The sequence below is a fragment of the Cheilinus undulatus genome, linkage group 2, assembly GCF_018320785.1.
Source record: "Cheilinus undulatus linkage group 2, ASM1832078v1, whole genome shotgun sequence".
NCBI classification, from domain to species: domain Eukaryota; kingdom Metazoa; phylum Chordata; class Actinopteri; order Labriformes; family Labridae; genus Cheilinus; species Cheilinus undulatus.
Window position 1 is genome coordinate 55,334,009 of NC_054866.1, and position 26,646 is coordinate 55,360,654.

Here is a 26,646-nt window from a genome sequence, read left to right on the forward strand (position 1 = left end):
CTTTCCCTTTGTTGCCAAGTATGGTCTATTATTTGGTAAAAATGGAGGAAAAAAATCCAAACATCTACAGCTTTACCAACATTCCATCAGTTGCCTTAGAAAGATGTTACCTTTGCAGGCCTGTAATATATTCCATCCTTGCCTTATAAGGATGATGTCATCCTTTAAAGCCTGTAAAACATGCTAGTTCATGACGCGTGCAGAGACGTAAGGGGGATTTAGATAGAGTGGACATGCAGAATAACGACTGTAGGGCTCATACATGTGTTTAAAGTCAAGTTTTAACTCAGCAGGTGAGGGTTTGCAGCTCTATAAACTATACTGTAACTATAACTATATTTATAATAGCGCAGCAGTGTGATGAATCTCCGTATTATCCTCTCTCTCTCACTCTCTCTCCTTTCATTCTCCTCTCTGGACTCTGTGCACTGATCCCAGGTCAAGTGAAATAGGGCTCAGATCAGGTTTTGTGAACAGGTTGCTGTTTTAAAGCCAAAAGCAGTCATGTTGAATGTATACTTAATGAATATTCCAGTCTTGTAAATTCATCATCAGTGGATTCTAAAAATGTTAAAATCTGTAAAAATGGTCATTTGTTACAAGGACAGCATATTTTTGCCTGACCTGTTTAGATTTACTGCAGGTAAATTCTCTTTCTAAAGTAGCTAATTAACCCTTTAGTGTGCAAACATGCAGCACTCATTAAATGGTACCTGCATCTAATGATGATGATTATGACTCAGTGTTCTGTATCATGTTTGTTAAATAGATGGCCCTTTTGTTTCTCTTCTGTATGTATATGTTTTATACTTTTGAGGAGCTGTTTTTGTTTTTCTTTTTCTTTTTTTTGTAGTTTTTGATCATGTTTGTTTATGTTTTATTGTGTGTTGATGTGTATGACCTTATGTGTGTTGGACCCCAGGAAGAATAGCCAATGCTTCTGCTAGTGCTAATAGGGATCCTAATAAAGAAAGAAAGAAAGATCTAACATTGATCATTTCTCTTTATAAACATTACAACAGCCTATATATCAGTGGTTGGTCATATTGATATTGATTAAAAAATTGTGGTCCACAGGATGTCTCGTTGGAGCAAATCCAGCCCCTGCCCTAAATGAGTTTGAGACCCCTGGTTTAAAGCCTGTAAAACATGCCATTCTTGCCTCAGACAGATGATGTCATCCTTTAAAGTCTATAAAACATCCTTGCCTAAGAAAGATGATGTCATCTTTTAAAGCCTATGAAACATTCCATCCTTGCCTAAGAAAGATGATGTCATGTTTTAAAGCCTATGAAACATTCCATCCTTGCCTTAGAAAGATGATGTCATCCTTTAAAGTCTATAAAACATCCTTGCCTTAGAAAGATGATGTCATTTTTTAAAGCCTATAAAACATTCCATCCTTGCCTTATAGGGGTGCTGTTTGACCTCACCTCTCTCCGTATGCTCTATGATCTGTCTGATGGCTTTCTTCAGACTGTTGGCTCTCAGCATCAGCTGCTCTCTGGGTTTAAAGATTGCTGCTGCTGCAGAGGACGGGGGACTGTTGGTGCGTGTGGAGGAGGGGTGCAAGGGTGGGGGAGGAGAATGGAGTTGGGGAGGCAGTGTGACTCCATCAGCCTCCTCTGTCTCCTCTGCAATGGTGGGGGGAGGTGCTGGGGGGGGCAGGGTGGATGCCTGAGACTCCTCGTTCAGAGTCTTCAGGAGAGAGTCCAGCTTCTCCTTTAAAACACCACACTGGCATGGAGGCAGAGAAACCAAGGTTTAGTGAGGGAATATCAGAGCAGATTTATAGACCAAAACAAACACTACCCTATCCTGTTTCCTAAACAGAAGGTTAACTATGAAAGATGCCTTGTTTGTATTTTGGATTTATTATACATGATTATTATTTTTTTTCAGTAATAATCGATCAGAAGTATTGATTAGTTACCTTCTTAGCCATGGTGTCTGACTCCTCTGAACTCTCTGTGTTCTTCTCATATGCTCTCCCAACACGGGCCACAAAATCCTTCACCGTCTCACACAGAACCCTGAACACAGAACCAGGTTTATATGAACCAGGTAGTATCACTCCAAACATGGATACGGTCTGTTCCAACAGTAACAATAAATCTGGCCACAACACAACCCTGACTGGGTCGTACTTCTCAGATTTCTCCACCAGGTGGAAACAAACCGTTTTGTGAACTAAATTCTGCTGTAAACCTGAGAATACACACTATGGCTGAAACCTAATTCTTCCCTTAACCCCCACATTCGCTGCCGTCTTTCTTTGAATATAACCCTCAATACCAAGGGAGCTCCAGAAATATCTCAAAACTGGGGGAGATAAAACCCTTAAATTGCCCCTCCACTCAACTCTTAAAAGAATTGGGGCAGCCCTTGCACTTTGCGGGAACACACTTTTTGAGACTGAGGACTAAGAATGAGAGTTAAGGGGAGAAATGGGATTCAGCCCAAGATTTGCTGTTTGTCTGATCATTAGGGTACAGCTGTGATGTAGGCTTTGTTTCACCAATCACCAATCAGATATTAACCTCCACAAGACTGGTATACTGGACTTTACTTCACTGAAGGGGAGGGACATTCGAGGGGCCCTGTCGGCCTGCTATGTTCCTGTACATGGTCCTTGTGGTTAACTATGCGGCCCTGGTTTTCTCCTGTATGCTGCCATGGTTTTCTAGTGCATATGGTCTTGGTTTTCAAGTGAATATGGTCCTGGTTTTCTATTGTATGTGGTCCTGGATTTCTCCTATATGCGGCTCTGGTTTTCTAGTGCATATCGTCTTGGTTTTCTAGTGTATGTGGTCTTGGTTTTCTAGTGTATGTGGTCCTGGATTTCTCCTGTATGTTGCCCTGGTTTTCTAGTGCATATGGTCTTGGTTTTCTAGTGTATATGGTCCTGGATTTCTAGTGTATGTGGTCCTGGTTTTCTAGTGTATATGGTCTTAGTTTTCTAGTGCATGTGGCCCTGATTTCTAATGTATGTGGTCCTGGATTTCTCAGTTTTGTAGTCCTGGTTTTCTCCTGTATGTTGCCCTGGGTTTCTAGTGTACGTAGTCTTGGTTTTCTAGTGTATGTGGTCCTGGTTTTCTAGTGTATGTGGCCCTGGGTTTCTAGTGTATGTGGTCCTGAGTTTTCACCTGTATGTGGCCCTGGGTTTTTATTGTATGTGGTCCTGGTTTCTAGGGCATCTGGTCCTGGATTTCTCCTGTATGTGGCCCTGGGTCTCTCGTGTATGTAGTGTATGGTCCTGGTTTTCTAGTGTATGTGGCCCTGTTTTCTAGTGTATGTAGCCCTGGGTTTCTAGTGTATGTGGTCCTGGGTTTTCTCCTGTATGTGGCCCTGGGTTTTTATTGTATGTGGTCCTGGTTTCTAGTGCATCTGGTCCTGGATTTCTCCTGTATGTGGCCCTGGGTCTCTAGTGTATGTAGTGTATGGTCCTGGTTTTCTAGTGTATGTGGCCCTGATTTTCAAGGTTATGTGGTCCTGGTTTTCTCTGTTATGTGGCCCTCGTTTTCTCCTGTATGTGGTCTTGGTTTTCTTGTGTACATGGTCCTTGTTGTCTAGTGTATGTGGCCCTGGTTTTCTTATGTATGTGGTCTTTGTTTTTTAGTGTATGTGTTCTTGGTTTTCTAGTGTATGAGGTCCTGATTTTCTCGTGTATGTGGTCCTGCATTTCTCAGTTATGTAGTCCTGGTTTTCTCCTGTATTTAGCCCTGGTTTTCTAGTGTATGTGGTCCTGGTTGTCTAGTCTATGTGGCCCTGGTTTTCTCATGTATGTGGTCTTGTTGTTTTAAGTGTATGTGGTCTTGGTTTTCTAGTGTATGTGGCCCACAGAAACATCTGGTCTACAGCGTCAGATAGGCAGACGTACTTGGCTGAAGAGATGACCACAGAGTGCTGGTCGGAGGTCAGGATCTTAGACAGGTGAGCTGCCACTGAATCCTCATAGGTCAGAATCTGCTGAACCTGAAACAATGAAGAATACTGGCGTATGATTGGTCAGTATGACCACATCCATCTTGAACATTCACTCTGACTCTGGACAGCTCAACAGTTCTGGTTCTGGAAGTAAACAATAGTCCATAGCCTCCATAGTGGATCTGACTGAGTTGTATGGGGCTTTTCCACAATGACTTTTGGCTGTGCCCAGCTGTGCCAGGTGTGCCAAGCCAGCCCTGCCTCCAGCCCTGCCCCTGCAGTGACATCATTCAGTTTGCAGGGTGCGATTTGCTGGGGGGATTTCCCCCTTTCTGCTTCTCCTGTCCCACCCTCTGATGACACATTTTCAGCCCACCAGAAGCTGTGCTTTATCGCTGCCTCTTCTGGGACTGACTACAACTCCTTCACAGCAGCGGTCTAATGTCAGCATTCACCGTTTGGCTGAAATGTTTGTGACACGAGACCAAAACTCCAGACTTAGGTGCTCATACTGCGATCCAATAGTTGTGCACGGCTGGAGTTCTCACGCTGACGAGTGAGATCAGGATGGCCCAGGATTACAACTTTGTCCATGCCAACTAATAACAAAAGTTGAACAATTTCCCCTTCTTATCAACAGATAAATTCTAGGCATTTTAAATTGCTGAGGATGTTTGGAACATTTAGCCTATGAGACAGACTTTCAGATGGAACAACTAACGAGTATTACTTTATTAACTGGCACTAGGAAAGCAGACAGTTCTAACTGCCCAATCCAAAAATATGATTGTGTTCATTTTCTGCCCTCTAGAGACCCACAAATCAGCCAGCAGAAGACTGTTCCTTCACTTATTTGTAGGAAAATTCTCTTCTTGATGATAAGCATGAATTATTGTTTGTTTATTGATCACAGAAAGAGAGAGAGAATGGGAAAAAAGCGGAGAAAGGGCGTGCGGCACTGTCAATCTACAGTTTGATTTTTGCTTCAAAATGATGTAAAGTCAATCAGATCAGACTGTGGATGAGATTGATGAGGACTCAAACCACCGCATCATCTGCTCTAGACACGCCCCCAAACAGGCAGCGAGTTGTGGTGGAAAAGCAAATTCCCTGCCGCGCTGGGCTGCCGTGTGAGTCAAACAAAATCTAGCCGAGCAGCTCAGTATAATGGAAAAACCCCAATAAAGATCAGAGGAAGTCCAGGTTGATGGTCTTTGGTAGGAAACTATAGCTAAAGTGAGTGAAACTGGTGAGTACTGAGGGCCAGATCCACTAACTGCCAACTATGGCTGCCGATGTTATCTCTAGAAATGATTATCTGTCATCGATAAAGGACCTGAACAGGTAAATTTACTACCAGAACTGTCACTGTTGAGCTCTTCATGTAAAACCACAGTGTGTGGCCCCGCCCCTTCCTGTTACCTCTGAGTCGTCGCTGCAGTCCTCGGTGACCGTGGACGAAGAGTGTTGCCGTGGAAACTTGGTCTCATAGACCATGATGCTCCACCTGCAGGCAGAGGAGGAAACAGCTACTCAACTATGCTGTCCTCTTGTGATTAGTGTTATGGCTAACATGCTAGCATAGCTCCAATCAGTTATTCTCTGGTCAGTCTGACATTAGCCATCTTAAAGGCATGATCCATTTTCTATACCTTACCATTGCAACAAAAGATCTTTGAACAAAAAAAAAAAAAAAAAAAAAAATTATTAAGAGCCAGAACCTCAGGGCACACCTGAGATCAAACCAGAACCTCAGGACACACCTGAGGTCAAACCAGACCATAGATAACAAAACTGTGATACTGGGATTTCTAGGCTACCTGAAATAATACATAAAACAGTTCTAGAACATAAGAGGATTTCAAACACAAATAAACAATGCTAATACATCTAAATGTTATCAAATATAAATCAAAAGTGATTATACATCTAAATGTTATTAAATATATATCAACAGTGATAATACATGTAAATAATATTAAATATAAATCAACAGGGATAATACATCTAAATGTTATTAAATATAAATCAACAGTGATAATACATGTAAAGGAATCAAACATAAATAGAGGTAATAAACGTCCTTTACCGGTCTAACATCTTAGTGCTGGCTCTTTCTAGCTTCTCCAGGATCTGGGGCAGCTGTGTGTCATCATCACATGCCGAGCCCCAGCCAAGGACTCGAGCCAGGTCGTTCCCAGTCCCCAGAGGTAAAACTCCCAGCTGGCACTGGTCATGTGACATCAGGTGGCATTATGGGAAAGCGAACAGGTAGACCATGTGTTTAAAGAGGTGTGATACCAATCGGTTCTGTCTGTCCTCACCTGTCTGTGTCCTCACCTGTCTGTGTCTCACCCATCTGTGTCTCACCCATCTGTGTCTCCCCTGTCTATGTCCCACCCTTCTGTGTCTCACCTGTCTGTGTCTCACCTGTTTGTGCAGTGTGAGAGCGTCAATCTCAGACAGGACCCAGCCTACACTGCCATCTCCTCCACAGACCAGGATCCTGAAGGTATCAAACTTCTGGAACAAACGCAGGCTGCAGAATGGAGGATATTAGTAAATGGAAGAACACCAAAGTATTTAATCAAACTATCTCTCTCTTTCTCTCGCTCACCCCAGGTGCGGTCCTCCATTCATCAGGTCGAACACCTGGGCGGGGTTCAGCAGCTGTTTGAAGCGTCTCAGGAACTTGACGCCCTGGTTGTCTCCGCTCTTGGAGTTAACAAAGACGAGCAGCGGGCTGGTGCAGGACGGAGGACACGACGCCTTCCAGAAACCTGAACAGGGCAAGGAGACAGTGAGACAGGTGTGCTGCAGGTGAGCTGAATTGTAGGGGGCAGAGCTAACTTACCATCAGAGTCAATGCTGTTCAGAGCAGTTGGAGGGATGACAGACACTTTACATTGACCCAGAGGACACTTGGATGACAGCTGCTCCTTACAGCCAGAGTGGACCTACGAAACAGGGACGCCACAACATGTCAGAACAACCAGTTTAAACCAGAACCTCAGGGCACATCTGAGACCAAGCCAGAACCTTATGTTACACCTAAGACCAAGCCAGAACCTCAGGGCACACCTGAGACCAAGCCAGAACCTCAGGGCACATCTGAGACCAAGCCAGAACCTCAGGGCACACCTGAGACCAAGCCAGAACCTCAGGGCACACCTGAGACCAGGCCAGAACCTTCGGGCACACCTGAGACCAAGCCAGAACCTCAGGGCACATCTGAGACCAAGCCAGAACCTCAAGGCACACCTGAGACCAAGCCAGAACCTCAGGGCACACCTGAGACCAGGCCAGAACCTCAAGGCACACCTGAGACCAGGCCAGAACCTTCGGGCACACCTGAGACCAAGCCAGAACCTCAGGGCACATCTGAGACCAAGCCAGAACCTCAATGCACACCTGAGACCAAGCCAGAACCTCAGGGCACACCTGAGACCAGGCCAGAACCTCAAGGCACACCTGAGACCAAGCCAGAACCTTATGGCACACCTGAGACCAAGCCAGAACCTCAGGGCACACCTGAGACCAAGCAAGAACCTCAGGGCACACCTGAGACCAGGCCAGAACCTCAGGGCACATCTGAGACCAAGCCAGAACCTTATGTTACACCTGAGACCAAGCCAGAACCTCAGGGCACACCTGAGACCAAGCCAGAACCTCAGGGCACACCTGAGACCAGGCCAGAACCTCAGGGCACACCTGAGACCAGGCCAGAACCTCAGGGCACATCTGAGACCAAGCCAGAACCTTATGTTACACCTAAGACCAAGCCAGAACCTCAGGGCACACCTGAGACCAAGCCAGAACCTCAGGGCACACCTGAGACCAGGCCAGAACCTCAGGGCACACCTGAGACCAGGCCAGAACCTTGGGGCACACCTGAGACCAAGCCAGAACCTTATGTTACACCTAAGATCAAGCCAGAACCTTGGGGCACACCTGAGACCAAGCCAGAACCTCAGGGCACATCTGAGACCAAGCCAGAACCTCAGGGCACACCTGAGACCAAGCCAGAACCTCAGGGCACACCTGAGACCAGGCCAGAACCTCAGGGCACACCTGAGACCAAGCCAGAACCTTATGGCACACCTGAGATCAAGCCGGAACTTCAGGGCACACCTGAGACCAAGCCAGAACATCAGGGCACACCTGAGACCAAGCCAGAACCTCAGGGCACGCATGAGACCAAGCCAGAAGCTTATGGCACACCTGAGACCAAGCCAGAACCTCAGGGCACACCTGAGACCAAGCCAGAACCTCAGGGCACGCATGAGACCAAGCCAGAGCCTCAGGACACACCTGAGACCAAGCCAGAACCTCAGGGCACACCTGAGACCAAGCCAGAACCTCAGGGCACACCTGAGACCAAGCCAGAACCTTATGGTACACCTGAGACCAAGCTAGAACCTCAGGGCACACCTGAGACCAAGCCAGAACCTCAGGGCACACCTGAGACCAAGCCAGAACCTCAGGGCACACCTAAGACCAAGCCAGAATTTTTGTGAAAAACCTGCAGGAAGTCTCACCATTGCCTTGCACCAGAGACACTTCCAGTCCTGCAGCCGGAGGACGCTGCCACATGTCTTATCACAGACGTTACATTTGGCCGACACTGGCAGGTTCCCCTCCAGCCACTGATGAGGCATGAACACCTGGGGAAGAGGTCGGATGTCAGCCCTCACAAGGCCTTCACTGTCATTAGGAAAGTAAGGAAAATTGAATTAACGTTTATCTCACCCCGTCTTCGTCCTCGATGATGTCCTTCCCGATAGACGCCAGCGTCGTCCATTTACAGTTGTTAGTGGCTCTGACTGCACAGCGCTTATGAGCCTTAAACTTACAGACTAGAAGACAAAAGGGAGCAAAGTGCAAGAAAAACATGGTTAAAACACAGTTAAAACATGGTTAAAACACATTGAAAACATGGTTAAAACACAGTTAAAACATGGTTAAAACACAGTGAAAACACTTAAAAAACATGGTTGAAACATGGAAAACACAGGTAAAACATGGTTAAAACAGTTAAAACACGGTTAAAACACAGTTGAAATGCACAGTTTAGTCAGTGTTGAAAAACTCCAGAGAATTTTGTAACACTCTGAGCTCAGGAGTTATTAATTGTTGTCTCAGATTTTCTTTCTATTCAAAACTGCCTTTGGTGGCCATCCTCTACCTGTTTCTCATTGGCTGGTCCATCCTCTACCTGTTTCTCATTGGCTGATCCATCCTCTACCTGTTTCTCATTGGCTGATCCATCCTCTACCTGTTTCTCATTGGCTGGTCCATCCTCTACCTGTTTCTCATTGGCTGATCCATCCTCTACCTGTTTCTCATTGGCTGATCCATCCTCTACCTGTTTCTCATTGGCTGATCCATCCTCTACCTGTTTCTCATTGGCTGGTCCATCCTCTACCTGTTTCTCATTGGCTGATCCATCCTCTACCTGTTTCTCATTGGCTGATCCATCCTCTACCTGTTTCTCATTGGCTGGTCCATCAGCAGGGATAGTTAGAGCTAAGAGAAAAGTCAGGGCCTTTAAGCAACATGTCCTGCTCTCCGTATGTTTGAATGTTACTCAAGTTCTACAGTTTTATTGACACAGCTTGAGGTTTTCTGTGTAAATATCAATGCACAGCAGGGGACGCTGTTTCCCTATCCACTTCAATTAACCACAGATCACTATGATAGAAAAAGGAGGAGATGAAGTGAAGGGAGATGATGGGACGGTGAAGATCAATCCAGAACCTGAAGACACACCTGAGATCAAACCACAGATCCTCCTTCATCATTGTCATTCTTTCTGTCATTCTCTCATGATGGTATTTATCATCTCTGCTGTGATTGGTTGGCTTTGGATTGTGAGTAGAAGTTTGTATGATGTGTAGTCTAGTGTGTATTTTGTGTACTTTGTATATGTGGTGTTTGGTTCGTACCTTCACAGGACAGGCCGTGTGATGTCACTCCTGACAGTGCCTCTCTGCACACGTTGCAGTACGTGGGTCTGGCGTGGGAGCAGGCGTACCAGTTGTGCATCCCACTGAAGTGATCCATGCTGTACTGGGTAGACTGGGAGACAGACAGATTCATACTGGTCACAAAGGAATAGAAGATAAGGGTGGTTCCTACCACACACTAACATCTGTTCAAGACATGGTCAGTCCTGATGGGAGCCTACTCTGTGTTCTGTCTTCTTTTAATCCAGACCTCAATAATCCAGACTGGTTCAAATATGGAAACCCGTTGAGGGGCCAAAGACCAGCTCTAAAGCCCAGTTCAGATCAAAGATTCACCATGAGATGAGTAGAAACTTGCAACTGCTTGCAACGTTCCACTCTGAGATGCTCTAAAACACCTCCCAGTTCACACTGCTGCGATTAAAGGAGACAATATATCGTTTCCATGGCAACGACTCTGACAGTTACTCACTTTAAAAACATTTGCCTAAGTCAGTGCACGATACATCTGTCTCTGTTCACTGTTGTTGTGTTTTTGTGGTCATGATCACGCCTTTATCACATGCTGGTGTACAGTGATTAGCCCTCCTCGTCATCAACTTAGAGCAGCTGTGCTATTTCCCTGACCAATCAGATATCAGACTGTTTAACCCTGAGAATCTCACTGACCAATCAGATATATGACCGTTTACCCTAAGAATCTGTCTGACCAATCTAATGTTCATGTGAGGAGTAAACAGTTTCTCAGACAGGAATAGCACTGATACTTGTTACACTGGTGATTGTGGTATACTGGTGAAAGATGTTATACTGGTGATAGTGGTGAAAGTGGTGATAGTGGTGAAAGTGGTTATACTAGTGATGCTGGTGTAAGTGGTTATACAGGTGAAAGTGGTTATAGTGGTGAAAGTGGTTTTACTGGTGATACTGGTGAAAGTGGTTATACTGGTTATAGTGGTGATAGTGGTTATACTGGTGATAGTGGTTATACAGGTGATAGTGGTTATACTGGTGATAGTGGTTGATAGTGGTTATACTGGTGATAGTGGGCCTGACCTCATAGTTCTGTCTGTTCTGGACGCTGCGCAGAGCAGCCATCCACTCCTCCATCTCCTTCCTGTTATCAGCACACAGAGTCAGACGTCTGCAGGGGGTGATGACCTAGACAAACATAAGCATCTTTAGCATCACTGGTTACACACACAGCCTCGCTAAATTTACTGTGTGCAAACAGTAAATTTAATTGTCAATCTGTCAATTATCTGACATTTTCTGTTTGCTGTTATTTGGAAACATTTTGTATCAATCCCCTGATTTAAACTTTTTAATAACCTTTTCTCAGAGTTGTTTTGAGTGTTTTGTTGTCTTCATGGAAGCCAGGAATACTGACCTTTTTTTTTTTGGAAAAAAAAAAAAATAAATAAAAATAATAATAATAATAATAATTTACAATGACTGTACATTAAAGGGGCTCATTACTTTTTTAAGTGTAAATAAAGTCAGTAAATATCTTTAGAACAGCCAATCTTTGTTCAGTTAAAGATATTTACTGCCTATATCTTGACTGTAAAGACACTCCACTCCAAAAGTATTGGAATGGTGGGCCAAATTCCTTTATTTTTGCTGGAGACTAAAAACATTTGAGTTCAACATCAAAAGATAAATATTAGACAATAAATCAACATTTCAGATTTCATTTCCAGGTTTTTAAATCTGGATCTGATACAAAACCTTGAAGACTGCACCTGTTGTTTGAATCTACCCATTTTTTATGTGAGCAAAAGTATTAGAACATGTGACTGACAGGTGTGTTTTGTTGTCAAGGTGTGTCCAATGACATTAATTATTCACATAATAGCACTGAATGTCTACACTCAGTTACAGATTTAGGTTTTGCCTTTGCATACTGTATTTATAGTTAGAGGTGTAAACAACATGAACACAACAGAGCTGTCTATGAGTGAAAAACCAGCAACTGTAAAGCTGAGTGAAAAACAATGAGAGCCATTTCAAAAACATTGGCCATAACCGGTACAACCATTAGGAATGTCCTGAAAAAAAAAAATAAAACCACTGGTGGACTCAGTAAAAGATGTCAAATGGTTAGACCATGAAAACCAGCATCAGATGAAAGAAACATTGTGAGATCTGTAAAGAAAGACTCTGAAACAACTGTTAGTGACATCATCAACAACCTCCAGAGGACAGGAGTGAAGGTATCACCATCTACTGTTAGTCACATCAGCAACAACCTCCAGAGGACAGAAGTGAAGGTATCACCATCTACTGTTACTAACATCAGCAACAACCTCCAGAGGACAGGAATGAAGGTATCACCATCTACTGTTAGTGACATCAGCAACAACCTCCAGAGGACAGGAGTGAAGGTATCACCATCTACTGTTACTAACATCAGCAACAACCTCCAGAGGACAGGAATGAAGGTATCACCATCTACTGTTAGTGACATCAGCAACAACCTCCAGAGGACAGGAGTGAAGGTATCACCATCTACTGTTAGTGACATCAGCAACAACCTCCAGAGGACAGGAGTGAAGGTATCACCATCTACTGTTAGTTACATCAGCAACAACCTCCAGAGGACAGAAGTGAAGGTATCACCATCTACTGTTAGTCACATCAGCAACAACCTCTAGACCTCAGGAGTGAAGGTATCACCATCTACTGTTACTGACATCAGCAACAACCTCCAGAGGACAGGAGTGAAGGTATCACCATCTACTGTTAGTCACATCAGCAACAACCTCCAGAGGACAGGGGTGAAGGTATCACCATCTACTGTTAGTGACATCAGCAACAACCTCCAGAGGACAGGGGTGAAGGTATCACCATCTACTGTTAGTCACATCAGCAACAACCTCCAGAGGACAGGGGTGAAGGTATCACCATCTACTGTTACTGACATCAGCAACAACCTCCAGATGACAGGAGTGAAGGTATCACCATCTACTGTTCACAGAAGATGGTGATTCATGAACAAAAGTACAGCGGCTATACCAGAAGAAACAAATCACTTGTTAGCAAGAAGAACAGGAAGGCCAGGCTGGAATTTACCAAAAAGTACAGAGATGAGCCTCCAACATTCTGGAAAAAAGTTTTATGGGCTGATGAGACAGAGATTAACCTTTACCAAAACTAGAAAAGCACTTGGAGAGCGCAGACCTCCGCCATTAGCCCTATCTCCCAATAGTGAAGAACCCTTGGAAAAAAATTCCTGGATCCAGACAGTGACCCAGGTCACTCCCAAAATCTAATCAGTTCTTCCTTATACAATTTCTGACATTTCCTGAAAATTTCATCAAAATCCATTTATAACTTTTTGAGTTATTTTGCTAACAAACTAACAAACGAACAAACCCTGCTGATCACATAACCTCCTTGGCGGAGGTAATGATGGAAAGGCAGGAGAAAGAAAGGATCTGCTCATGATCCCAAACATACAAGCTCATCTGTGAAACACAGTGGGGGTAATGCCATTGCTTGGGCTTGCATGGCTTTTTCTGGGACAGGCTCATTAATCTACATTGATGATGTAACACATGATGGTATCAGAAATGAACTCAGAATTCTACAAAAACATTTTTTCTGCCAATTTAAAGAGAGATGATAGCAAACTGATTGGGAGATCCTTCATCATGGAGCAAGATAAAGACTTAAAATACACTGGCAAAACAACAAAGGAGTTCATCAAGGGCAGGAAGTGTAAGGTTTTAGACTGACCAGGTCAATCTCCAGAACTAAACCCTATAGAGCATTTTACCTGCTAAAGAGGAGACTGAAGGGAGTAACCCCCAAAAACAAACAACTGAAAGAAGGTGCAGTGAAATCCAAGAAAAGCATCACAGAATATAAATGCGAAAGTTTGGTGATGTCAGTGGGTCACAGGATTGATGCAGTTACTGCAAGAAAAGGATTTGAAACTAAATTTTTCACTTTAATCTGTTTTAAAGTCTATCTGTTCCAATACTTTTGTCACCAAAAAATCTGGTGTTCCTTTACAAATAGAGCTATCTCCTAAGTTGTGTATCAGATCCAGACGTAAATACCTGAAAATAAAAGCTGAAATGTTGATCTATGTCTCATATTCATCTTTTAATGTCAAACCCAAATGTTTTTAGTCTAAAACAAAAATAAAGGAATCGGGCCACTGTTCCAATACTTCTGGAGCGAACTCTATGTGCAGAGATTTTCATACCTGCTGATATTTAAATCATGTTGATAATATTACGAGTCACTTTGATGGGACTTACAGTGAAGCTGTTGTTGACGTTCTTGGTGCTGGATTCGGCCACGCTTGCGTCTGTCAGGTCAACCTCATCAAAGATTATCGACTGTAGACACAAACACACAAACAACTTTTCAGTCTACTGAGGCCCCACCCACACTGTAATGTTACACAGAGACAAAGTGACATGTGTGAGGTTGGTCACCTTTGCGGTCTGGGCGTAGTACAGCGTCCTCCCCCGCAGTTTGAAGTATCGTCTCTTCCAGCGCTGGAAAGAGCTCGTCTGTTTGAGAAGCGTTCCCTCTTTCAGCACCGTCTGAGCATGAACACAACCGCAATTCAGAGATGAACACATTAGCAATCAAGATATTTTCTTCCACCTGAAGCTCTTCTGACTCTGTACAGGTCTCTATTTGAGCCACACTCAAAGGTCACATATTTTACCCTTTAAGACAAGTTTATATTGCTCTCAGAGGTCTCTAAAACATGCCTGTAAAGTTTGCTGCTGTAAAAACACTCCAGTATTGGATTCTGCAAACCCCTCTGTTTCAGCCCTGCTCAGAACCAGCTGTTTCTGTGTCTGTGGCTTTAAATGTTACTGAGCTGTCTGACTCTGCTCCTCTCAGGAAATGGATGTGGCTTACTGGATGTGGAGGGTGAAACTTTCTTCCAAGCGGAGAGGGCCCACCAAACATGGGGGCGGGGTTAACTCCCCAAATGACATCATGAGGGGAAAATCTGTGAACAGCTTGTTTCAGCACACATTTTCTGAAGGGGGGGTGTTCTGGTATTCGAGGGGATAGCGGACGGGATTTCGTATTTTTGTTACAAAAGCCTGAAAATGGGATTTTTGCATAAAATGCGACCTTTAAACCATTGTAATGCTATATGATGTAATACAGATCTTAGTTATGATGGTGAACTACAAATCCTACCAAAGACAGTTATATGAGCGATATCAGGCCTACGTTAAACGCTCCCTCTGACCCTCTGTTCTAGAACCTCAGACCTTTAAAGCTTACTGAATGCAACATCTTTCAAAATGCCTGCACAATGTTTAATGTAGTCTATAGACTAAATGATAGCCTGTGTGATCTTATTCTTATGTGCTCCCTCTTAAGCACATAATACAAGTGACAAACAACTCCTATCGAGTCAAAAACGGGAGCTGAAATGCACAGGCTTGAGTGTGACCTGCAGAGGCCTGCAGTTTTGGAATGAGCTTAAAACCACGATAAAAATGTCATCATCTTTGTCTGTCTTCAAAAAGAGCCTGAGACAACAGCTGCTACTAAAGTATGCTCTATCCTAAACCTCCAAGGCTCTCTGAGCATTTCTTAACAGCTTCCCATGTCAAGAATAAACTCACATTGGTTTACATTGCAATTTTCAAAGTGCCATAGTCTACGTGTACTTCATCGTCATATTTAGGATCTACATTTTGGGGTATTTTAGAGTGTTGAGGTATTAGAAATGATGGTTGAATTTGTAAATTATGTATTATGGATGTTATTTGTAAATTGTTTAATGATGTCTGGGCCCCTATCTACAAGCTCCACACAGACTCCCTGTTAACAAATGAGTTTTTATTAATAATGATGGAGTGTATTGCATTTTTATTGGTTTTGTGATTAAACAGATTGATTTATTGACTGATATTATTATTGACATGACATTATTGACTCAGTTATTTGGAGAAAGATGGCACTTTCCAAGCAAAATGGCCTTTGTTGGAGAGTCTGGCAGCGACCCCTGGTGGACAGAGCAAATAATACACATAGAGTGCCTGCTGCTTTACTCAGTCTCATCGACAGCAGGGTGGTTAACAGGCAACAGGAGCTCTACCATGTGGACTTTGTGTTTTGTGCGTAACTGAGCATATGTAAGTACAGTTTGTCTACCATATGTCTCTTATAGACATTTTATGTTTAGAAAAGTCCTTCTTTGTTAGGTTTGTCCTGTTTTAGGACTTTTGAGCTGCATGCTATGCTAGCTGTATGCTATGTTTGCTAGTTAGCCCATGTACAGCCATGACTGTGCATTTCTCTGTTCAGGTGATGTTTCAGTATGATTAGCAGCAGCTTTGTTGTATAGGCTATATTGAAATTGTTATAATTTGTATGACCAGTTGGACATTTAGGTCTCCTTAGTTGCGTTAGCCACATAGAGATAACAATACTTAACTACTGCTTCCAGCTAATGTTATTTCATTTCCATTTATTCCAGACCACACATACACCCATACCCATCCACAATAACTAAAGCACGCATGTCCTCTTGAACCTTCTAATTCAAGACTGTACTGTAACAACGTGGAAGAAGCAAATAAACCCTTTAAAATATCCTTACTCTGGAGTCTGATTCTCTAACAGGGATCAATGTCCATACTGTCCGCCTCAACCAGTGTAATTTCAAGAGCATAGAGAGCAACTCTGTTATAAGTGGTCCTTCGAGCCGGATTGAGAGCATCCCATCATACACTATGGACAGAGCAGTTCAAGATGTACCAGAGAGCCAGGATAGGCTGCGTAGAGATCGTCGCTTGCCTCCCTTCCTGTTGGATTACGAAGTTGGTTACGTACCATCAATGGGTCATCCTCCAACTGCTTCTATTCGCTCTCACAGCCAACAAAGAAGCAGACACAGGACAACATCCAGTAAATGTACCTTCAGCTTCATATCCAAATCCAGCAGGGCATCATCTATCTCTAGAGGAGTTTATCCTGCCGAAACCCTCTCACAGGTACAGACTGCTATTCTGGAGGAGAGGATGAAAGAAATGGAGCTTGAAAGCATCCGTCACCAAATAGAAAAGGATGCCCATGCTGACTTGGAATATCAGCGACTGCAAGCTCAAGTAAAGGAAGCTCAGCGTCTTCAGGAGGAAGCCCTTGAGGCTAAAGAGGCCTTAACTAAGCGCTTGGATAGAAGTTGGCGCCTTCAGCAAGCAGAGAAGGACCTGGAAAGGGCCAAACTTGTAACCTCCCTGCTCAAATCTGAAAGTGAAGCCACCACTCCAGATCCTCCTTCATCTCCAGATAGCTTTGTTCCACTGGCTCCATCTTCAGTACAACGTGCTGTTGCTCCCCCGCCAGTCGCAGTGGCCACTGCGGCTGTCCAGACTATGACATTGTAGCCACCTGTTGTGCCAGTTGCATCAGGAGTAGCTCCACCAGCTACCCTTCAACCCACACCCACTTCAGCAAGACCTCTCACACAGGCGTCCCCACCTGCTACCGGGCCCTCAATACCAGAGGCACCTTCTGTGGCACTACACCAATATACAACAGCAGTGGCCACCCACTCCACACCATTCCACGCAGGGCAACCCTTGCTCTTTGGCCAATCTAGTTCTGCCTTCCAGCCCAGTCCTTCTGCCCACACTCATCCAACAGCACTTCCTGCCACTCCTTCCTATGCTCAACAGGGATCTTCAGCTCTCACTGCTTCCCAGCCTGGCATGTTACCACCACCTGGGGCAGAGCTGCTAATTGCTTCTGCATATGGCATTCCCAGACCTACTTTGCCAGTATTTGAGAGTGGACATGAGAGTGACTTTGCTCTATTGAAGATGGCATTGGACAATCTGTTGAGCAGCCATAGTCACCTCAGTGAGCAGTACAAATATCAGGTGTTGCTTAGCCATTTAAAGCTACCCAGCGCATTGCAACTTGCAAAGGCTTACATGTACCACTCCCAGCCATATAATGCTGCTCTACAGGCACTTCAAGACAAATATGGTCAGCCAAGACAGCTTGTTAGTCAGAGCTAGGAGCCATTCTTAACACCCCGGCACTCAAAATGGGAGATGCAAATGCCTTTGATGCCTTTGCCTTAGCTGTCCAGACTCTGGTAGGAATGTTGAGGACCCTGGAAGGACAGAATGGCTACGAGCTGATGTGTGGATCACATGTAGACAGATTACTGAGCAAGATGCCTCCACCTCTCTGGGATAGCTTTGTGGAGTACTGCTTGAGCCATGGCATTTTACAGGCAGGAACAGACAAAACGTATACACTCCCTGACTTAGCTGAATGGCTACAGATCAAATCACATGCGAAGAGGATCTCCAGTCGTGCAGCAGCCTTGTTTCAAACTGATACATAAAAGCCTACAAAGGGAGATAAGGGGAACAAACCAAGGGAGAGGTCAACACCAGTCTTCCTCACAGTCCAGGAAAAGCCACACCCACCTCTGCCTCCAAGGACTCAGGTGAGCTCCAAACCCAAACCATTCTGCCCTCGGTGTGACAACAATGATCACTACCTCAACTCCTGTGACGAGTTCAAGAAGTTGAGCACCCGCCAGATTGTAGAATGGATTAAAGAGGGTAAGAGGTTCTGGAAATGTGGCCGCAGTCTCAACCTCAAGCGACCATGCAAAGTTTGCAAGGAGCTGCACCTCACTATCCTTCATAACTCCATCCAAGAAGCCTCTACAGCTGTCCTTATGATGAGCCAACCTCCCACACAAATCTACTTCGACCGACCAAATCGCTCTCAGAAAGTCATGTTAAAAGTCATTAAAGTCCTCATCCACCACAAAGATCACGCCATGGAGGCCCATGCCATCCTTGATGATGGATCAGAGAGAACTGTCGTTCTTCCCCAGGTGGTGCAGCATCTGCAACTCACTGGCACCCCGGAGATACTAGTGCTACAAACAGTGCATCAAAGAGTAAGGCAGCTTAGTGGTTCATCTTTATCCTTTGAAGTGTCATCACTGAACAACCCTACTGAGAGATACCAGATCTCAAATGCCTTCAGTGCGAGTGGCCTCAGTCTTGCTGAGCTCTCATACCCAGTTGCAGCTCTCCAGCAGAGGTATCAGCACCTGAAGGGGCTCCCATTATTCCCCATTGATCATGCACGCCCACTACTCCTGCTAGGGTCAGGTGTGCCTCACCTCCTAACGCCTGTCCAACCAATCTGTAAAGGACCTCAAGGAGGACCCGTTGCAGTTTGCACGCAGCTCGGATGGACGTTGCAGGGTCCAATGACTCCCTTCCAAGGCCAACGAGCTGAACAACAGTGTCTGCATATCTCCACAGTTGTAGAGTCTGGTGAACTCCTCCGGAATGTTGAGCGCCTCTGGCAACTTGACAGTCTGCCCCACAGTGAGAAAGTGGCCACTAGATCCAAACAGGAACAACATGCCTACTCCTTGCTTCAAAGTGGAACCGTCAGGACTGAAGTGGACGGGATCCTTCGCTATGCCACACCCTTGCTTCGGCATGCTCCTGTCACATCTCTTCATGCTCCAAAGGAAGCTGTACTGCCCAGTCTCTGCAGTGCAGAGCGTCGCCTTGCTAATGACCCTAAACGGGCTGAGTCCTATTGTTCTGAGATATGTAAACTGGAGCAGGCAGGGTATGTAGCAAGGATTTCCCCTCAAGAGGCCAGTCAAACCAAGGAGTCTTGGTTTATTCCACACCATATGGTACAGCATAATGGCAAAGACAGGATTGTCTTTAATTGTTCTTTTCACTACCAAGGACAATCCCTGAATGACCAGCTGCTGCCAGGGCCCACCCTTGGACCATCCCTACTTGGTGTACTTCTTCGATTTCGCCAACACACCGTTGCAGTGAGCGGCGATATTAAGGGTATTTTTCACCAGGTACGCCTGCTGCCCACTGACCGGCCCTTGTTATGCTTCATCTGGCGAGAGATGAGGCGGGAGGATGAGCCATCCATCTATGAGTGGCAGGTGCTTCCATTTGGAACCACTTGCAGCCCATGCTGTGCCATCTATGCCCTCCAGCACCACCTACAAACTCATAGGAGTGATGGACCCACGCCAGTTGATCAAGTAGAACACTCCTTCTATGTGGACAACTGTCTCCACAGCATGACCACTCCAGAAGAGGCCAAGAACCTGGTGGATGAGCTGCGCCACACACTCACCAAAGGCAGCTTTGAGATCAGACAGTGGGCATGTAATATACCATCTGTCATTGAACATCTTCCACCTGAAGCTAGGTCTCCTGCTAGCGAGCTCTGGCTATCAGGAAGCACCTCCGATCTTCAAGAGCTAACCCTTGTCATGCAGTGGAACTGTCTCAATGATACACTTGGATATAAACACCGCTCCACTGATCCCCAGCCTCCCACCCTAAGAAACCTGTATAAGAAGCTTGCCAGTCAATATGACCCACTGGGTTTCATCATACCCTTCACCACCAGGGCTAAGATTCTTATTCAGGATCTCTGGAGACACAACCTCGGATGGGACGAACCGATCGAACCGCAGTGCTTGCAAGATCTGTGGCTATCATGGGAGGAGGAACTTAGAGAACTTCCAAACTTGCATTTCCCTCGGCCATATGCTCCAAGCTATGCTGACACAACGTTATCCTCCAGGGAGCTCCATGTGTTCTGTGATGCATCAGAGAAAGCATACGGAGCTGTTGCTTACCTGCGTACCACAGACGATCATGGGCAGGTCCATGTCACCTTTGTTCTTGCCAGGTCAAGAGTAGCTCCTAAGAAACAGCTGACAATGCCTCGTTGCACAGATGGTCAGTGTTATCCAGAATGAGCTGACTTTACCAATCATCCAGGTTTTCCTCTGGTCAGACTCAACCACTGTACTGTACTGGGTGAGATCAGAATCCTGCCGGTATAAGGTCTTCGTCGGAACGCATGTGGCTGAGATCGAGAACCTATCAGAAGGTGCCACCTGGAGGTATGTAGACTCAGTGCAAAATCCGGCAGATGACCTGACCAGAGACCTGAAACTAGTTGAGTTGACAGCTCCCCACCGATGGAACTTAGGTCCCTCATTCCTGATCCAACCGCCGGATCAGTGGCCTGAGACACCAGCCAGCACTTCAGAACCGGAACAGAGTGAACTCAAGAAGTCGTCCTTTATTGGAGCCATTTCAGTAACTCTAGATGTTCCACTTCCTGACCCTGGCCAATTTAATTCCTGGAAGGAATTACTCCAGGCTACTGTGAATACCCTTCACAGGGTGGCCCCTTCTGACCCAGCTACACCTGGCAAAGCTGCTGACTTCATAGCAGCAGAACAGCTTCTCTTGGCACAAGCCCAGCAGGACTCCTTCCCTAATGAAGTCAGAGCCCTCAAGGTCAAGCAATCTGTTCCTACTGACAGCCGCTTGGCTTCATTAGCACCTGAGTTCGATGAAGCCACAGGTCTTGTTGGAGTTGGGGGTAGACTTCGCCATGCACCTGATCTAGAGATTGAAACTATTCATCCCATTGTACTAGACCCAAGCCATGCCACTACAAAACTCCTGATTCAAGATTTAGATCAAAAGTTGCTTCACCCTGGACCTGAACGGGTTCTAGCTGAACTGCGTCAACACTATTGGGTTCTCCGAGGTAGAGAAGTCATCCGAAAGCTTCAACACAACTGTCGAGACTGCCAACAATGTCGCACTAAGCCAAACATTCCAAAGATGGCAGACCTGCCACCCTGCAGACTGCGCCTATATAAACCCCCATTCTATTCCACTGGAATAGATTGTTTTGAACCCTTCCAAGTGAAGATCGGAAGACGCCAGGAGAAACGATGGGGAATAGTGTACAAGTGTATGACAACCAGGTGTGTACACTTAGACCTGCTTGAAAGTCTTGATACAGATGCCTTCCTCCTGTCCCTACGTCGCTTCATAGCTCGCCGCGGCAAGCCATTTGAGTTGTTATGTGACAACGGTACAAACTTCACTGGAGCGAAACGAGAGTTACGAGAAGCCTTTGACAACATGGGACCTCAGCTGCAAGAGCTACTTGCCTGTCAGAAGATCACATTCAGCTTCAATCCTCCCAGTGCCCCACATTTTGGAGGGACATGGGAACGAGAGGTCAGATCTGTGAAGACCGCACTCAAGGTCATCTTGAAGGAGCAGTCAGTCCCAGAGCCAGTCCTTCACACTGTCCTTGTGGAGGTCGAGGGAATCTTAAATTCTTAGCCTTTAGGATATGTTTCATCGGACATTGCAGATCCTGATCCGATAACCCCCAACATCCTACTCATGGGACGTCATGACTCATCCCTACCTCAAGCCTTTTATGATTCCAACCATCTCCTTGGAAGGCGGTGCTGGAGGCATAGTCAGGTGCTGGTGGATAACTTTTGGACTTCCTTCATTCGACACTACCTGCCAGGGCTACAGGATCGCCAGAAGTGGAGACATGACACCAAAGCCCTAACTGTTGGACAGGTTGTACTCATCATGGACCCACAGCTTCCACGAGCTCTGTGGCCTGTGGGGACTGTGACAGAGACCTTTGTTGGATCAGATGGAAGGGTGCGGACTGCCAATGTGAAAGTTAAGGACAAGACATATATGCAACCAGTAGCCCGACTAATCCAGCTTCCCAAAATCCTGGAGGAGAACATAAATACACCTGCCAGCCTCTCAAATTGAATACAAATGTCAGGGCTGACTTTTGGGGGCGGCTGTGTTGGAGAGTCTGGCAGCGACCCCTGGTGGACAGAGCAAATAATACACATAGAGTGCCTGCTGCTTTACTCAGTCTCATTGACAGCAGGGTGGTTAACAGGCAACAGGAGCTCTACCATGTGGACTTTGTGTTTTGTGCGTAACTGAGCATATGTAAGTACAGTTTGTCTACCATATGTCTCTTATAGACATTTTATGTTCAGAAAAGTCCTTCTTTGTTAGGTTTGTCCTGTTTTAGGACTTTTGAGCTGCATGCTATGCTAGCTGTATGCTATGTTTGCTAGTTAGCCCATGTACAGCCATGACTATGCATTTCTCTGTTCAGGTGATGTTTCAGTATGCATAATGTAATTTCCTTGTATGTTTCTGTGCCCTATTTGATGTTCTATGATGATTAGCAGCAGCTTTGTTGTATGGGCTATATTGAAATTATTATAATTTGTATGACCAGTTGGACATTTAGGTCTCCTTAGTTGCGTTAGCCACATAGAGATAACAATACTTAACTACTGCTTCCAGCTTATGTTATTTCATTTCCATTTATTCCAGACCACACATACACCCATACCCATCCACAATAACTAAAGCACACATGTCCTCTTGAACCTTCTAATTCAAGACTGTACTGTAACAACGTGGAAGAAGCAAATAAACCCTTTAAAATATCCTTACTCTGGAGCCTGATTCTCTAACAGGGATCAATGTCCATATTGTCCGCCTCAACCAGTGTAATTTCAAGAGCATAGAGAGCAACTCTGCTATAGCCTTACTGAATTAATAATCTAATGGAACAGAACGAGCACAGTGTTAACAGAGCAGGTTAACCTCCTGTCTGTGGGGGTGGAGGAAGTGCTCATGCTGTGGTATTTATGATGCAGGAACTTTCCAGAGACCAGGAAACAAATCCATCTCTATATGACATTAAATTAAATAATGTGAAACTACAACTTTGACATTGCTATTACTAACCTATAACCAGAAAATAATCAGTCAGAAACTCCCAGCTGTACTATTATCCATATGTGGCACCGAACACTGACCCTAATTATCAGTCTATATCAGCTGTAAATATCAGTCTATATCAGATGTAAATATCAGTCTACATCAGATGTAAATATCAGTCTATATCAGTTGTAAATATCAGTCTATATCAGCTTTGAATATACATCTATATCAGATGTAAATATCAGTCTATATCAGCTGTAAATATCAGTCTATATCAGCTTTGAATATAAGTCTATATCAGCTGTAAATATCAGTCTATATCAGTTGTAAATATCAGTCTATATCAGCTTTGAATATACATCTATATCAGATGTAAATATCAGTCTATATCAGCTGTAAATATCAGTCTATATCAGCTGTAAATATCAGTCTATATCAGCTGTAAATATCAGTCTATATCAGCTGTAAATATCAGTCTATATAAGCTGTAAATATCAGTCTATATCAGCTGTAAATATCAGTCTATATCGGCTTTGAATATACGTCTATATCAGATGTAAATATCAGTCTATATCAGCTGTAAATATCAGTCTATATCAGCTTTGAATATAAGTCTATATCAGCTGTAAATATCAGTCTTTATCAGCTGTAAATATCAGTCTATATCAGATGTAAATCAGTCTATATAAGCTGTAAATATCAGTCTTTATCAGCTGTAAATATCAGTCTATATCAGCTTTGAATATAAGTCTATATCAGCTGTAAATATCAGTCTATATCAGCTGTAACTATCAGTCTTTATCAGCTTTGAATATAAGTCTATATCAGCTTTGAATATAAGTCTATAACAGATGTAAATATCAGTCTACATCAGCTGTAAATATCAGTCTATATCAGCTGTAAATATCAGTCTATATTAGCTGTAAATATCAGTCTACATCAGCTGTAAATATCAGTCTATACCAGCTGTACATATCAGTCTATATCAGCTGTAAATATCAGTCTATATCAGCTGTAAATATCAGTCTATACCAGCTGTAAATATCAGTCTACATCAGCTGTAAATATCAGTCTATATCAGCTGTAAATATCAGTCTATATCAGCTGTAAATATCAGTCTACATCAGCTGTAAATATCAGTCTATACCAGCTGTACATATCAGTCTATATCAGCTGTAAATATCAGTCTATATCAGCTGTAAATATCAGTCTATACCAGCTGTACATATCAGTCTATATCAGCTGTAAATATCAGTCTACATCAGCTTTGAATATATGTCTATATCAGATGTAAATATCAGTCTATATCAGCTGTAAATATCAGTCTATATCAGATGTAAATATCAGTCTACATCAGATGTAAATATCAGTCTATATCAGTTGTAAATATCAGTCTATATCAGCTTTGAATATACATCTATATCAGATGTAAATATCAGTCTATATCAGCTGTAAATATCAGTCTATATCAGCTTTGAATATAAGTCTATATCAGCTGTAAATATCAGTCTATATCAGCTGTAAATATCAGTCTATATCAGCTGTAAATATCAGTCTATATCAGATGTAAATATCAGTCTATATCAGCTGTAAATATCAGTCTATATAAGCTGTAAATATCAGTCTATATCGGCTTTGAATATACGTCTATATCAGATGTAAATATCAGTCTATATCAGCTGTAAATATCAGTCTATATCAGCTTTGAATATAAGTCTATATCAGATGTAAATATCAGTCTATATCAGCTGTAAATATCAGTCTTTATCAGCTGTAAATATCAGTCTATATCAGATGTAAATCAGTTTATATAAGCTGTAAATATCAGTCTTTATCAGCTGTAAATATCAGTCTATATCAGCTTTGAATATAAGTCTATATCAGCTGTAAATATCAGTCTATATCAGCTGTAAATATCAGTCTTTATCAGCTTTGAATGTAAGTCTATATCAGCTTTGAATATAAGTCTATATCAGATGTAAATATCAGTCTACATCAGCTGTAAATATCAGTCTATATCAGCTGTAAATATCAGTCTATATTAGCTGTAAATATCAGTCTACATCAGCTGTAAATATCAGTCTATACCAGCTGTACATATCAGTCTACATCAGATGTAAATATCAGTCTATATCAGCTGTAAATATCAGTCTATACCAGCTGTACATATCAGTCTGTATCAGCTGTAAATATCAGTCTATATCAGCTTTGAATATACGTCTATATCAGATGTAAATATCAGTCTATATCAGCTGTAAATATCAGTCTATATCAGCTTTGAAAATCAGTCTATATCAGATGTAAATATCAGTCTATATCAGCTGTAAATATCAGTCTATATCAGCTTTGAATATAAGTCTATATCAGCTGTAAATATCAGTCTATATCAGCTGTAAATATCTGTCTATATCAGCTGTAAATATCAGTCTATATCAGCTGTAAATATCAGTCTATATCAGCTGTAAATATCAGTCTATATAAGCTGTAAATGTCAGTCTATATCAGCTGTAAATATCAGTCTATATCAGCTTTGAAAATCAGTATATATCAGATGTAAATATCAGTCTATATCAGCTGTAAATATCAGTCTATATCAGCTTTGAATATACGTCTATATCAGATGTAAATATCAGTCTATATCAGCTGTAAATATCAGTCTATATCAGCTTTGAAAATCAGTCTATGTCAGCTTGAAATATAAGTTTATATCAGATGTAAATATCAGTCTATATCAGCTGTAAATATCAGTCTATATCAGCTGTAAATATCAGTCTGTATCAGCTGTAAATATCAGTCTATATCAGATGTAAATATCAGTCTATATCAGCTGTAAATATCAGTCTTTATCAGCTGTAAATATCAGTCTATATCAGTTGTAAATATCAGTGTATATAAGCTGTAAATATCAGTCTTTATCAGCTTTGAATATAAGTCTATATCAGCTTTGAATATAAGTCTATATTAGCTGTAAATATCAGTCTATATTAGCTGTAAATATCAGTCTATATTAGCTGTAAATATCAGTCTATATCAGATGTAAATATCAGTCTATAAAGGCTGTAAATATCAGTCTTTATCAGCTTTGAATATAAGTCTATATCAGCTTTGAATATAAGTCTATATCAGCTTTG

The 26,646-nt window shown here is 43.3% G+C and overlaps 1 protein-coding gene across 4 annotated transcripts in view; it reads right to left on the reverse strand.

Moving 5' to 3' along the window:
• Positions 1–26,646, reverse strand: part of LOC121518717 (diacylglycerol kinase delta-like) — a 66,836-nt gene that overhangs the window by 22,260 nt on the left and 17,930 nt on the right. For 2 of the 4 annotated variants that reach the window (XM_041801246.1, XM_041801266.1), the window contains exons 2-15: positions 14,345–14,455; positions 14,165–14,245; positions 10,950–11,054; positions 9,873–10,005; positions 8,677–8,783; positions 8,466–8,591; positions 6,782–6,884; positions 6,545–6,707; positions 6,358–6,466; positions 6,017–6,156; positions 5,350–5,434; positions 3,881–3,975; positions 1,934–2,033; positions 1,434–1,737 (exon numbers count right to left, since the gene is read on the reverse strand). In XM_041801246.1, the coding sequence (XP_041657180.1) occupies positions 1,434–1,737; positions 1,934–2,033; positions 3,881–3,975; positions 5,350–5,434; positions 6,017–6,156; positions 6,358–6,466; positions 6,545–6,707; positions 6,782–6,884; positions 8,466–8,591; positions 8,677–8,783; positions 9,873–10,005; positions 10,950–11,054; positions 14,165–14,245; positions 14,345–14,455 (1,762 nt within the window). Of the gene's footprint in view, positions 1–1,433; positions 1,738–1,933; positions 2,034–3,880; positions 3,976–5,349; positions 5,435–6,016; positions 6,157–6,357; positions 6,467–6,544; positions 6,708–6,781; positions 6,885–8,465; positions 8,592–8,676; positions 8,784–9,872; positions 10,006–10,949; positions 11,055–14,164; positions 14,264–14,344; positions 14,456–26,646 lie in introns of those variants that run through there. The other 2 variants (XM_041801256.1, XM_041801236.1) reach the window with 2 other exon arrangements.